This window comes from Pteropus alecto, unplaced genomic scaffold (assembly GCF_000325575.1).
Source record: "Pteropus alecto unplaced genomic scaffold, ASM32557v1 scaffold3, whole genome shotgun sequence".
Classification (NCBI taxonomy): Eukaryota; Metazoa; Chordata; class Mammalia; order Chiroptera; family Pteropodidae; genus Pteropus; species Pteropus alecto.
In genome coordinates, this window is record NW_006442484.1 from 21529616 (window position 1) to 21544596 (window position 14981).

The 14981-nt window shown below is 35.1% G+C and overlaps 1 protein-coding gene and 1 pseudogene across 11 annotated transcripts in view; one reads left to right on the top strand and one right to left on the bottom strand.

The window, feature by feature from the left end:
- Nucleotides 1–14981, bottom strand: part of GTDC1 (glycosyltransferase like domain containing 1) — a 338147-nt gene that overhangs the window by 160951 nt on the left and 162215 nt on the right. For all 11 annotated transcript variants that reach the window (XM_025039406.1, XM_025039411.1, XM_025039407.1 and 8 more), the window contains one exon: nucleotides 11595–11768. In XM_025039406.1, coding sequence (XP_024895174.1) covers nucleotides 11595–11768 — 174 coding nt within the window. The remainder of the gene's footprint in view (nucleotides 1–11594; nucleotides 11769–14981) is intronic.
- LOC112470503 lies at nucleotides 9274–9392 on the top strand (annotated as a pseudogene).

Below are 14981 nucleotides of genomic sequence, written 5' to 3' on the forward strand. Positions count from 1 at the left end.
AGCTCACCCCGGCATCAGCAAACAGTACTCACAGATAAAAAGAGGAATTCACCTGTTAGCCGTAGGAAGAGGTAGAATAGGCATATCATGCAATAGAAATTTTAAATATCCTCTGGATAGAGACATGGGGGAAAAGCTTAAGAAAATTTTCTAATCATAAAGGTTATGAACTTATACAAAACTTGCAAAGAAGGAGCATAGAAATTTTTGATAGTTGTAGATAATATTGGATCACTCAAGATTTGTGGCACTAAATCCCAGAAAACAGAGATGTTCAAAATTATTTTCAGATTCTGAGTTTTAAATACTGGAAACTCCTATTTCTCACACCTAGAGTAAGTTTTATATTAGTAGTCCAGTTTTACTGGAAAAGCAAAATGTTATAAGCAAATAGAGTTGGCTGAGTCACATGTATTTTCATCTCAAAATGAGTTACAGATCAAAGAATTAGATATTTTCAGGGAAAAACAGCAACAAGTCATGATGTAACTGAAATATCTGAGACTCTTCTAGGAAATTTCTGAATACCATCAATCCCTGATGAAATGCAGCTATTTTATCAATGTCAGGTAATCCTACCTTAGTTACTAGTTACTAATACAATAAACATCCCTGGTTGCACATTTCTCACAATCTCATGAGTTTTTCGGCTGGTTCTTAAATTTTGATTCCACTGTGGTAGTAGTGCTCTAAAACCTCAGGTAAAAACCTCTCTGCTGCAGTTGCCCCAGCTATTAAATGAAAGAATTGTACTAGAAGATTGCTAAACTTTTGATTTCTTAGGTATTCTTCCAGTTCTGGGAAGTCCTGATTCTTCTATTCTTTCATAAGAAAAAATCGACTGCCTAAAACTGAAAATAAAACAAATTTATCTATACTAGAAATGTGGCTCTCATTTTTTTTTTCAGATTTTCCTATTGCAGTTACTAACACGATACTTTTAAAACTTATGATTTTTTTTAGTTCATTCTCCCCTTTATCTTCTATTTCCAACAGAATTTACCAACTAATCCTAGTTATTCCACTTTCCCATTGTCCCTTGCTTATGTCCTTTGAAATCCATTCTCAAAGCCTGAGGCAGAAACTCCTTCTTCAATTAGTAGCAAACAACTATAACCAACACTTTAGGATTTGGTATTGCAGAATGAATTTTGGTAGTATAAAAATGAAATGTGGTGGTTTTGAATAGACCCTCCCTCTCTCCACAGAATCACTTGGTCTGCTTAGGGTATCAACTGATACTTAGCAGAGCAGATCTGGATTGAGTTTGAATGAAATGAGTATCTCAAACAGATCATTTCGTTCTCTACATGAATGTTTACTTAGAGTTGCAGGCCATATTGATGAACTGAGATTAGTCACACCAAACTACAATTTGAGGCACAGTTTTGGCTCTATAAAAAATTTAAGAAATTACATACAGGTTAATTAAAGCACAAAAATATTTTGATAATACATAGAAACAACAATAACAACAACTACCATTTATGTAATGCTCACTATGTCACAAGCATTTTAAGCATTTTACTAAGTACTTTACATAGAGTACCTCATTTAACTCTCTCAACAACCCAATGAGACTATTACTCCCTCTGCTTTGCAGAAGAGAAATGAAAACTTTCTTAACAACTGGTTAGCAGAAAAGATGGTACTGAAATATAGCTCTATCTGACATCAAACTTGATCTCAGGACTCCCTGTCCAAAGGGACTGAAAGCGATTTAGTTATTGATTTCTGAGAAGGCAAAAGGAAGAATACTTCAATATTCTTGCTTATCCAGAAATGAAGAGTTCAAAAGCTCTGATGTTTTTACAATTCTATACTCAATTTTTCTAAAACAATAACAAGTGACAAAAAATATATCTTGGATTTGTTTGGAAAAAATAAATTTGAGCTGCATTAAGTATGTCAAAGGAAAAAAGAAATCCAATTAAAACTCCTACAAACTCTGGTCATATACCAAATCACGCGGAATTCTAAATGATGACACTGAGGTAAAAGAAGACACTTTCTGCCGGTCGGCTCCATCTAAATGACCCACCAAAAGCTCTGACTCAATATATAGAACTCTGAATTTGCCATCTTCACACAAGCAAATCTATTTTTCAATTCCAATAGAAGAAATATTTTCCTATCACAATAATCAATATTTCAAGATCATCCTTGACCACTCTTCCAACTAGTAGGCTGCCACATCAACTTGCCAAGTCTACAATCAATGTGTTTCTGTGTATTTCCTCCTTTTCATCTGTATTTCCAGTTCCCTAGCTCAAGCCTTCAATATCCTATTTTAGTTTTTTAACTTGTTTCTCTGCTTCCTATTTATTTTCCATAATATTCTATTTGTCAATACCGAATTCCCATTTCATAATCTAGCAGTGGCTCTCAAATGACTACAGGCTAAAGTCCAAATTCCTCAGCCTTAATTTCCTTCTCTAGTATTACCACCTCTTCACCCAACTGAGTCAAAGGTAATTAATCTCTTCTAGGCCCAAGGATCATTTACTGCCACAAATCTGGTTGTAACCATTATCTCTGCACATAAGGTGTCCTTGCACTCGCTCTAACCTACCCCCCTTTCCTTCAGAGCAAGAAATAACATGGCATTAATGGAAGCAGCATATTGGAGCCAGACGGCTTGGGTTGCTACATGATTTCAGGGAAGCTTAACCTTCTGAACCTCACTTTTCTCACTTGCAAAATGAGGATAATAGTACCTAGCTTGCAGAAGTTTGGCAAAGATTAGAAGTAATATGCATCAAGAATGCCCAGAAAAGTCACTTGATAAATGATAGCCATTATTATTATGCCCAAAGCTTAGTCAGTCTTTAACACCCAGCTCAAATGCCTAAGAAGTTCTGGTTTTTTTCTACCTTATGCATAGAGTCACCTGAGTATGCCTATCATTTCTACAAAGCCCTCTCAATTAAGAACCCTGTCTTATATATTCTCATAACCCAAAATACTTTGTACCTACCATACAAACAGTAAGCTTTTAGTAAATGTTGGGTGAATGAAGGCATGAATAAAACCTCAAAGAATTAAATTACTGTTAGATATATTTTAATGCACATAATTACTCTGATGCATATTTTTAAAGAATTTCCCATAAAATAAAGTCTTTTATCTGGAATTCCTTAGAGAATAAGCCGTTCTGGGTAAGAGATTATTCTGGTAGCTTACTCTTGAATAATACATTCCAAGTTGTTTATTTTTTAATGGAAAACCTTCTGAAACACTCTCCAGCATCCTTCAAAAGAACATGGAACAACTAAAATGGCTTCTGTACTGATCACCCCACTCACCATCCACACTCCAGCATCAGGAGGAATGCAAACGTACTACAGGTGCCAGGCAGATGTGGACAGCGTGCGGCACATGTGACTTTCCTTCTTGTGCTGTCACACTGCTAACTGCAACATTTGATAGGATATAAGACAGCCCCTACATTTATTTGAATTAGTAGTAAACTTTAGATCCTCGGGTATTTTATAAAATTACTAGAGTTTTCAGAATTTTGTCCCCCCCTTAGTTTGAGGTTGGAGTCATAGTGAATGGGTGAGCTTGTCTAATAGCCTGTCAACCGATAACCAAAATGGCGATAATGAGAGCACTGAAAAGACTACTGACATTTACTAAACATTTATTAGGTTGCAGGCATTGAACTCGATCAGTATATTATAAAAATTATCTGAATCTTCATACTAAGCCTAAGAGGTAATAGTATTTCAATTTTCATCTTACAGATGAAAAACCCAAAACTCCAGGAGGTTAGAGGATTTGCCCTGGACTGAACAGTGGTTGTGAATGGTAGAAGCCAAACTAGAATCCCTGTCCAGCACACTGCCAACTCCCATCTTTTATTTGGCATTCCCCCAAAGCGAATGATTTGATTAAGTGATTTCTAGGAAGATAACAAAGCTTGAGCCTTTAAACATCAAAATAATTTACTTGAAATCTTTCTAACATGTTGTTATATGGCTGTCAGGTAATGAACAGAGTATATGACATAATTCATTCTTGCCTTGATGACTCTACACCGATCATTCACTATGCTATGAGAAGCCTTGGAGCCTGAGGAGAAGAGAGCCTAGGTGGATCTTCTGCTGAATTCCCCTCAACTGTGGTTTGAGTTTGTTAAATGACGTTCACAGCCATTTTGTAGAAAGCCGCCTTCTTCCTCTTACCTCCCAAATTTCTTAGGACAGAACTACAAGGACGTTGAAAGAAAATGTGCATCAAATCTTTGACGTAAAATCAAGCCAAACGTTCTCTACACTAGAAGAGAACAGGGATAAATCATCCTATAATAAAAGGATAGTTTTTGCTGTTGCTGATGAATTTAAAGTACTTTCTTTGGTAGTCCGTTATTGCATAAGTAGAAGAGAACAGAAACCTCACTGTTATAATTAGGCATTAAAATGAATGATAATTTCATTAAAAAATAAATTTTAAGTAAGCAAGAGTTTGTTCTACATAACTTCAGAACAAGAAAGGGATTGTATGTATATGCTGAACTCAAACTCTCTTATCTTAATGAGGACAGTAACAGCAAGACGGTTACATTATAATGCAGCAGAAAAGGTACACATTAACTATAAAGGTAATTTCTTCATAGAGTGGTGTTTAACATTGGAATAATTTATCAAAAGGATTTTTAAGTACAGTGATTTTATAAAAAATTATTTAAAATAGCATTCAAAGGAAACACATTTTTGCATTCATTTTGAAGAGCCAAAATAATTATTAGCAAATATGGAAATGTTTGATTTTGTAAAAGCAAAGCAAAACTTTTCTACTTCAGGCCTAGATTAATATTCAAAAAGACAGTATCAACTTTATTTTTCATAGAATATAGGCAGTAGTTTGACTAATATGTCTGACACTAATAAATTCTCAAAATATCTGAGAAATATGACCACATGTGGTAAGAAGATTAAGGTGTTTTCTGGCAACCCCCTCAAAAGCAGAACTTGACTGCAAAAAACAAAACTTTTCTGTGGGGAGCCATGGAGGCTGCCTTCTGTCCTATCAATCCACAAATTCTCGAATTACAGATCTGCTGTTGTTTTCTGACACATCTGCTTTGCAATGTAAAATACTGTTTTCTTTAATAAGAATTCTTCAAAAAGCCCTCAGGCTCCTCGCCTTTGTTTGCACAGCCTGAGAGTTTTCATTTAAAGTTTTCACACTGTTTTTAAAATTCCCCATTTTTGTTTCTAAAATAGTTAGGCAAAGTCCATAAACCTATGTTATGGCTTCACATTTGAGAGACATAGAAAAGGTGAAGAGAAACATGCAGAGAAATTCTTAAGGTTTCAATAAATGATATTGCTCCAAATGGCCAACATTATTTTACTCTCTCCTTCGCTGTCAAATGTAGGAAGGAGGTAAGCAGAGATGCTTTTAATATCATCTCTGTTCTTGGGACATATAATCTACTGTGAGATGAGGAAACTCACAGATAAAATCCACTCTTGTTTTATTCTGTGGCACTCTGATAATCCAATATTGTGGAAAATAGGAATAGACAGTAAAATGATGACAGAAACATATGGAATTCTTTCCTAATGATCATGTCAAGATTGATACTTGATGTTCTCTATAGTGACTGAAATGGAGCTAAAACCCAGATAAAGCAAATATTACTCAATCTAAAGTCATGATATTTTCCAGGATTAGCTAATTCACTATATTTCTACAATACATTCTTATGTGGTCCAGTTTGTTGAAGTAGGGATAATCTAGTTATATGAAAATCATATAGGCTCAGTTACCAAATCCTATAGAGGAGACACTGTCAGAAAGCAATCTGCAAATCCCTCCGATCCTCTGATTTCATAAGACTGAGATTTGTACCAAGGTCTGGACACATAAAATTCCTTAGTCCTATTGGGCCTTGCCTTTACGAGTTACATGAATCTAGAGTGGGCACAGGGTTGCTTCTTTTCTTTTTCTCCATCACGTACCCATCAGCACCATGGAGTCCTGAGTGAAATATGCCTTCTGGAAATGCACAGTAAAATTTCCTTCATTGTCAATCTAATCTATATCTTTTAACATAGAATAGTTTTCCCTTGCAATAGAGCTCACTTATGAGTCTCATCCCACCAAGTTTTGAGATCACATTTATCTTCTATTAGTCTATAGGCTGAATATTTGTATTCCTTCTAAATTCATATGTTGAAATCCTAACCCCCAATGTGATAGTATTAGGAGGTAGGAACTCTGTGAGGTGATTTAAGTCATGAGGGTGGAGTCCGCAGGAACCGGATTAGTGCCCTTTTAAAAGACACCCCTTTGACTATGTGAGGACACAAGGAGAAGATAGCCATCTATGAACCAACAGGGCTTCCAAAGACATGGGATCTGCCAGAACCCTGCTCTTAGACTTTCCAGCTTCCAGAACTGTGAAAAATAAATTTCTGCTGTTTATTCGCCACCTAGTCTATGGTATTCTGTTATAGCGACCCAAGCAGGTGAAAACCTGTGTTAACATGGCAAAATCTGTTTCATTGACTTCTGATTATCTGGCAGGCCTGGATGCCTTCAGGACCAAAGGAGCCAGTGTATACACCCCAGCAGCAAAGAAAGGTTTGGTATGTGAAAAGGCTCCAATCAGGAAGATCTAAAAAAGATAGCTTATTGAAATGTTCCCTGATCACCTAAGCTTACAGATAGTACAGCTGCATGAGAAAAGGTTTAGACATTTATTATCTTCCATTAGGTGATTATGGCTCATGTACACCCTCAAGTAGGGCATGATGTTTCCTTCATTTGCTGTCATTTACAATTTCTATGAAAACTGGGTGATGAGTTTCCCTGCATTCTTAAACAGAATTTACTGGCTACCATTTACTCTCTCTTAATAAAATCACAGTCATCTTTTTGATGTACAAGCTGTACAATCAAGGAGAAATGTCTGCAGGGGTTCTTCAGTGTGCAGAGTTGCTTGCCCTGCCATAGAATGGCTCCAGGCTGCTATGCTATTTCACTTCTCATATATATTTTTAAGAGTTTATCTTTCTCTTTCCTTGTTGTCAAGCTGTCAGTCAGCTGTCACTTCTTACTGCTGTCAGTGAGCCTGCCTTTATCGCACCCCCAATTTGATGCTGCTAATCTGCTGTCAGCTGAAAAATCAGATAATCAAGACCTCTGAAATTGCATTTACAGTAAGTGGTGTGCTGAGTACTAGATGGAGATTTTGAGATATGAGTTCCAGTTCCTGCTCTTCTTTATCTAGCTGTGTGATTACCAGAAGACACTTAACTTCTCTGGGCCTTGGTGCCTTTATCCATAAAACGAGGAGCAGAGTGTGTATACGTGTGTGTGTGTGTGTGTGTGTGTGTGTGAGAGAGAGAGAGAGAGAGAGAGAGAGACAGACAGACAGACAGACAGACAGACATATCATATCAGGACTTGAATCCTAAGTTTTTATGACTATCGGAAAGAACATATGAAACTTTTCTGAGTTAATAGAATGCAAATTTTACAATTAAATGTATCCTTTAATTGTAAAATTTAAGGATACATTTTAGTCATCACTTTATTTAATCTCACTCCTCTAAATTCATAACTAACCATTTCCTTAAAATGCTCTTTTGTTCCACTAGATAATTCTCTCATTGTTGACCTCCTGATTCTTTTATCTTTTCTTCTCATTTCAAACTTGGGTTCTTCCTCTACTAATGCCTTATGTATCAAGAGTGCCAAAGGCCAGCCCAAATTTAAAGGTCCAGGTAATGATAAGAAACCAGCAACAAGCCTGAGAAACAACAAGCTACATGTCCTAGAAGCCAACTGAAGAATATGTCATAGTGTGTCAAATGCTGCTGATATGGTAAGATGAGGACTGAGAAATGACTACAGGATGTACAAGCATGGAAGTCATCGGTAATCTTGACAAAAACAGTTTCAGTGAAGTAGCTTTAAGAGAGAATAGGAGGAAAGAAATTGGAAACAACAAGTATAAACGATTCTTTCAAGAAGTTTTGCTCTTAAGAAAAAGAAAGAAATGAGGCAGTGGCAGAAGGGAGAAGTGAAATCAAGAGAAAATTATTTTGAAGATATAAAACAACTAGCATTTTATTTGTATGTCCGAAAGAAAGGAAAACTAACCTTGCAGAATGCAGAAGGAAAAACTGCTGAAACAATAGTCCTTAGGTACAGAAGAAGGATGGGCTCTGGCAAAGAAGTGGAGATAAGGAAGGCCTTACACTGAAGCAAGATCAGTTCATCCACAGCAACAGGTGTGAAGACGGAGACGAGGCACCCAGAAGCACATAACTAGATAGATGTGGTGGTGGCAGAGTTTAAAAATTCTCATCTAATTGCTTCTCTTTTCTCAGCCATGATCCAAGAATGAAGATAGAAGATTTTGTATTCGAAGTTTAAAAAGAAAGGAAAATGCATGATTACTTATCTAGAAAAGGGGAAATGTGGTATGCTTGCCAGGCAAATCAAAGGTTCCATCTGAATTTAGGAGTCATGAATTTAGAGTAGACTAATAAGTATGGCTGAGTGTTTTCTCCTAATCAAATATGAAGGAAAAAGTGCAAAAGATTTGAGAGTATAAGCAAGAGAGTAAGTATGATGATAGAATGTAGAAATTAAGCTGGGGAACGAAGGAAGAAAATTAGTGCACATGAAGAATGAAAGTAAGGAATTGGCTCAGTCTGTGGATGGCAGGTTCTGGTGAGGCCAAAAGACTGGAACAGGGTGTTAAAGTGAATAAATGAACCTCTTTATTTAGATTAGGCTGCTTCTTTTGCAGAGCTCTTCTCTATTTTCATGTGTTGATTAAGAGAGGACAGAGAAGAAGACAGTCCTTTATATATTCAGGTGGCAATAAACGTGGAAGGTTATAAAACAATGGGGGCAGGGGTTTTAATAAGATGAGTTCACCTTTATTGGGGGTCTGTTTTGTGCCAGGCACTATGTTAGGCATTCAGCATGCATTAATTCATTTAGTCAGTACATCATGCCAATGAAGTGATAAAGTAAATAAAATCATAACCATTAAAAAACACTAAGCTCAAGGTCATTACACTTACATGGGTCACAGAGCTAGTAAGTGGTGGTCAAGACTCAAATGCATATGATGTTTAAGAGCTTTCCCATCTCAAAATGTTTAATATATATAATGAAATATTTTCAAATGAATATTCTTTCTCGCTACTATTGTTCTGGTCTTTGAGAATGAGGCAGCGAAGGGGTGAGGAGGACTGAATACCTGTGTGATAGACACGCTCTGAGTTTTAAAAGTTATCAACTTTACACGGCCATGCCACCCTGAACAAGCCCGATCCTGTCTGATCTTAGAAGCTAAGCAGGGTCGGGCCTGGTTAGTACTTGGATGGGAGACCACCTAGGAAGACCAGGTGCTGTGGCGCAAGAAATAAAAAATAAGGGATTGTAAACTGACAAGGTCCTTGTAATCTGTGAGGTCAACCAAGGTTTGCCTCGCCTAAAATAAATAAAATAAATAAAAAATAAAAGTTATCAACTTTATAAGCCTCAAATATTTTGCTGAAATACGGCTTTTCCCTTCCCTAATAAGTATTCCATTATATTATGTTATATCATATTATGTTATATATTAGTATAGCACATTTTATTAATAATTTAACTGTATCTTCTGCTTTGTTTTCACTTAAATTCATTTTTGCCACGACCAAATAAGATTTGTTTAAGGGAGAAAAATATAACCATTCAAAAATTGCCTTTTTTTAAATCACCTTGGTTATTTTGTGTTTTTCAACATCTCAACAAAATAATACTCTTTTAAGACTGCAGGCATTAGAATGATTGTCATTCATGCAAATAATCACTTACTTTCACTGTATGAGTTTGGGTTGGATAAAGCAAATTACCATTTGAAAATAATTCAAATAACACTCTGGGCTAAGACCTTGCTTATGAATGTTATCTTGGCCACAATATTTCTTAACCTTCTTCCATTTAGCTAGATGTATTTATGGTAATACAGTCCAAATTAATAAGCTATTCAATTGCCACAGGTGTATTAAACGTACTACGTTGTAGCCATATATCATATGGAAATTAATTTAAAACATTATTTTTTTGGAATTCTATAGCAGTAATAATTAAGATGTGCTATAACCACTTATTCACCTTGGAGATGTATATTTTCCCTATATATTATATGAAAAACTTAAAAGCGTGTCAAAAATAAGTTTATATTTTAAAAATGTGAACTAAAGTGTAGGCTGTGTTTGAGCTAATCATGGATCTAAAGTACAACTATATTTTCTCAAAAGTTGAAATTCCCTCATCATACATAAGAAAATTGTCTTTATATAAATGTATCTTATATATACATGTAACCTGAAAATCAATTATCTAGTTTTACTTAGCTGATAGTTCTCAAAACTGCAAATAAATCATTAAATGTTTCTGAGAAATGACCTATAGTGACAGTAAACAGAAAATTGAATCAAAATTCATAGAGTCTAAACTTTTTAATTTAGTCTGTGACAATAACCAGCAGCGTGAGTGCAAGCCAGTCTCTGCTTCTCTGGGCCTTTCTGAACTCTGTAAAGTGAGGAATGGGCAAGGTTGTCTCACTTAAATTTTATGACTCACTATTAGGCAGATCTTTCTTCAATGAAATATTTGAGTAAGATAGTCAAATAAATCAGCATTAGAAGTGTAGATGAGGACAACTGTCCCCATAGCAAGATCTGGGTGAAATGAATAAGTCCAGAACACAGAAACTAACGGTGACCTCCTACACAGCACGTAGGGACATTAAATTGTTTCCTGCCTTCATTTCAAGGATGGGGAAGAAACAGTTGTCCCTGAACTTTTTTAAAGGACGTAGTTAGTTACAAAACAGCAGCATTCCCAGCTAGTATGAGTCCCACTGAAGTAAACTTGCTATTCACAAGGGAGAAATATTCCTGGTGGCAGTAAAAACAATTTTGCCAGGTTTAATCAAAAGCAAAGAGGAATTCTAGAATGTTCCCTTTGAGCCACATCATCCATTTCTAATTCAGGGTGGGCCCAGCAACAAGGGTAATAAAAAATGTCCTCAGTAACTGAGAAAGAGAAATGGTAATTAAGTGTATTTTCGACCCAACATAGAAGACCTAACTCTTTATTAAGATAACATAAATAATAACAAAAAGGAAGAAGGAAACAAATAGAAAATAGCATGAGAAATGAAAGTACTCCAAACAGTGAAATTTATCACTGATTTACTTAGAACAGTTGCTAATGCGTATAAACCAACAAGCGTAAGCTGAATGCAAAAGTTGAGAAATATGCTTGACAATGACTTTTTTAACAAAGCAACAAATAAAATAAACAAAACAGTAAGTGTTAAAAGCCAAAACAGCTTGCTTTGGCAAACAAATAAATAAAAGAAAGGAAGAACTCAGTATCGGGAACCATTCAGTGGTAGGTTGGACAAATGATTATTTAAAATCTTTGCAAGTCACAGCATGATGAAATAGAATTTGATTCTCTAATTAACCATGCTTATGCTGAGAAATTAAAATTGGCAAGAAGAACATCTATAAATTTGGAGAATAATTTGACACAATATTGAAAACGGAGTCAAACACACTGACCTGCTCACATCAGGAAACTTGATGGGAAAGTAAATAACTTGACACTTGGGTCTGATGATGCTTTCCAGGTCCTTGGGTCTGTGATCAGGAATCAGCTTCATAAATTTTCCGATAGAAGTGAGAAATGACTCCATATTAAAAACTGAGTTGAATACCACCACGTCAGCCACCAGGCTGTAAAGGGAAAGGATAAGTACAAATGATAAGCCCACGTCATTCAGATATTTTTATAAGCCTAAAATCTTAATATTAATCAGATTATACACTGCATGTTGGCTTTGCAAAGAACGTTCCACTTCCATATTTATCAAAAATGCCTCTAATAAATAAATTAGTGTCATTACCACTATACCATGGAAAGTTTGATTGCTGGCATCCAGGAGGAAAGGCAGGAGAAGAATTAAATGATTTAAGAGGATTCCATGAGGCTTCAAACCAAAATAGATTTTTACACAATGCCAGGAACTTTCTATATTATTATCGACAATAAGTATAGTAGCACCATTTTTGTGTGGCCCAACCAACCATGTTGGGTTTCTATGTCAGTGATGTATATTGTTTTATACCATGCTATTGAGAACAGAATGTATGACATACTTTCCACTACCTTCAAGGAGACTAATTCAGATAAAGCTGTATCATACTAGAGTATATCATCAAAATATGTGGGGCTATGCGGGAAGGATTATATGGGATGTTCACAAATAACTTATTTCACTATTATATTTCGAGTAGTCAGAGAAGTAGAAAAAACTGGTGAAAATGAATCCACAAATCCATATTACTAGGTCTTACTGACTGCATAAAGAAATGTATTTTAAAGAACTATAACACCATGGACCTTCAGAATTAAACAAAATAAATACAATATTAGCTATTGCTTTCAATGAAAAGAATTTATTCCTCTCCATAATTTTTTTTTTAAATAAAAATAATCTAAAACATGCAGTTATAAAGGCAATGTGAAAACAAAGTCTATGTGTCATAAGTACATCAGCAGTTTCAGAATTTCAAAAATATTGTTTTGGAAACGAATGATCACGAATAAGTGAGCTGGATAAAATCTGAATATGTAGTATGTTCCTTTTATGAGTCAAAAAACTAGTAAATCATTAGATTTTTTTAAACGGCCTTCTTTGCTCTAAGCAATGATTCAGTGTCTCAGTGTCAGTGGACCTCAATAAAATGCATACAAATGCTTTGATAAGAAGGTGTACAAGATCCAATAAAAAAAAGTTTTATTTCATCTTAAAAATGATAGATCAAGAAAACTGAAAAGAAGACAATGGTAAGTCCATAAAACTGCAAAACACAAATGAATAAGCAGAGCTTACAGAATAAGAACACATACCATATCAAATCCTCAGTTTACTTTCATTCACATTTACTGAGACAGCCAAAGTTCCCAATATTAATACATAGTGGAATGAAAAATCAACAAAAGGAATACTGACCTGCCGCCCCTATGCCTTCTTCACAAAATTGCTTTTCCATACAAGTATTTTTTTTAGTTGTGACCTAGTGCAAATTTGGGGGTAGGGGTGATTACAACATGGATAATACAAAGAATGTCACAGAAGTGCTGACACAACACCAAGCAATAAGGAAGCCAATATAATAATACACCAAAAGTTGAAGGATGTTTTACAGCTAGTCTGTTTTCACCATATGTCACATATTGTAATAGCGACCCACAGGTCATAATATGTAGTTATGACATGTGTTCATAAGTCAGAGGGTTAGCGAAATCTCTGTTTAAGGTGAGTGCTATGTCAGTCATCTCTAAAAGTCCTTAACTGCCACACAGTCACGAAAGAAATCTGACAGTGCCAACAAAAGCAGAAGTCAGCAAGAAAACTAAAGAAACATGTAAGAAACAGGAGCCCTACTTTTCAAAGAGAATCTGAACAGGACTGCTTTCTGACACTCTTATTTTTCCTCTGGACAACTGTGGAGCATTTTTTTCTCATTAACAAGCCAACCAATGATCAAATCCACTTCTTTTTCTGTAAGCTTGTCTATCAGTTTACCCTCTGGAGAAGAGCAATGCTGAAAAATCATGTACGAATTTTAATAGCCTCATTCCCTATAACAAAAACAATCAGTTTATGAAAGAGAGAGATGAGGGACAGTAAGCTATTATTTTTTTACATATCTTCCCTCATAGGGCATGCAACCCAACTATTTACAGTTTTAAAAACCCAGTCTATATATACTAAATTAAAGACCCAAGATGGTTTACAGAAATATTCTTTTTCATGCATTTCCTCCCTAATATGAGTGAGTGTAACTTCCATTAACTTTAAAGCCACCCACAAAGGGAAAAATAGGCTTAATTTTTTTCCCCTAGTTATTTCTCAAGGGTAATAAACACACACTATCTGAGGAAAAGAATGATGCTAATTCAAGAAATCAAAAGAATACTACAAATGTTTTCCATATTGATAAAGCACAAAATGATTTTATTTTTGTTTTTAAAACATATTTCCCTTCTCTGTTTCGATATAAAATAGAGTATTTTAATTTTATTATGAAATTTTAAAACGGTTGCTTTTTTTATGAGACGTTTGACGTGAAGCAGTTCCACTCTATTTTGATAGCACTGCTACTTCACAATTGAAGCAGCTTGTAAAAATTATTGCAAGAAAACATTTACAAAATGCTCAAAACACAGAAGTATTACCACATAGCTGCTTTTCTATGTCAACTAAACGATGGAATATACTTGCAAGAGTTGAGAGTCTGTTTAAACACATCATTAATTCCAACTGCTAATAACTATTTCAAAAAGGTGAGTAAAAAGTACCCAGTCACAACCAAACTGACACCATTTGATTGCTGCAGTATGTGAATAGTATCCAACAGCAAAGCCGTTTCAGAGTTGTTATTAACTTCTTTCATTAACTAAGCTTCAGAAGATACACTTTGTTGAAGTAACAACAGAGAAGGACCATCACCTTTAAAATGTCATGGTATTTTAAAGCTGTGAGATTTCAGAAGACTCAATGAGGGGAAAAAAAGAAAAAAAAAAAACAACCTACAACTACCTAGAGATTCATTTTCCATAGTTTTCTCTTACAGACAACAAAAAAGGACAAAAACCCCTTTTCCATTATGCCCTATTTTTTGTTTATTCCTCTGAAAATTTCTATTTTGATTTTAGCTGGATACATTAAAAGTGGTTGCCAAATAAGAGCTGACTAAACTGCCCTTTTCTAAAAGTATGCCTTAAACAATGCATGATGGAATCAAGGGGTGAAGAAGGTCCCTGTCAACCCTTGAATGTTGTAGAAAATAGATAATTAGTTCAACGTATAATTAGATTGTTATATAATATATATGTGTGTGTGTGTGTATATATATATAAATATATATATATATTTACAA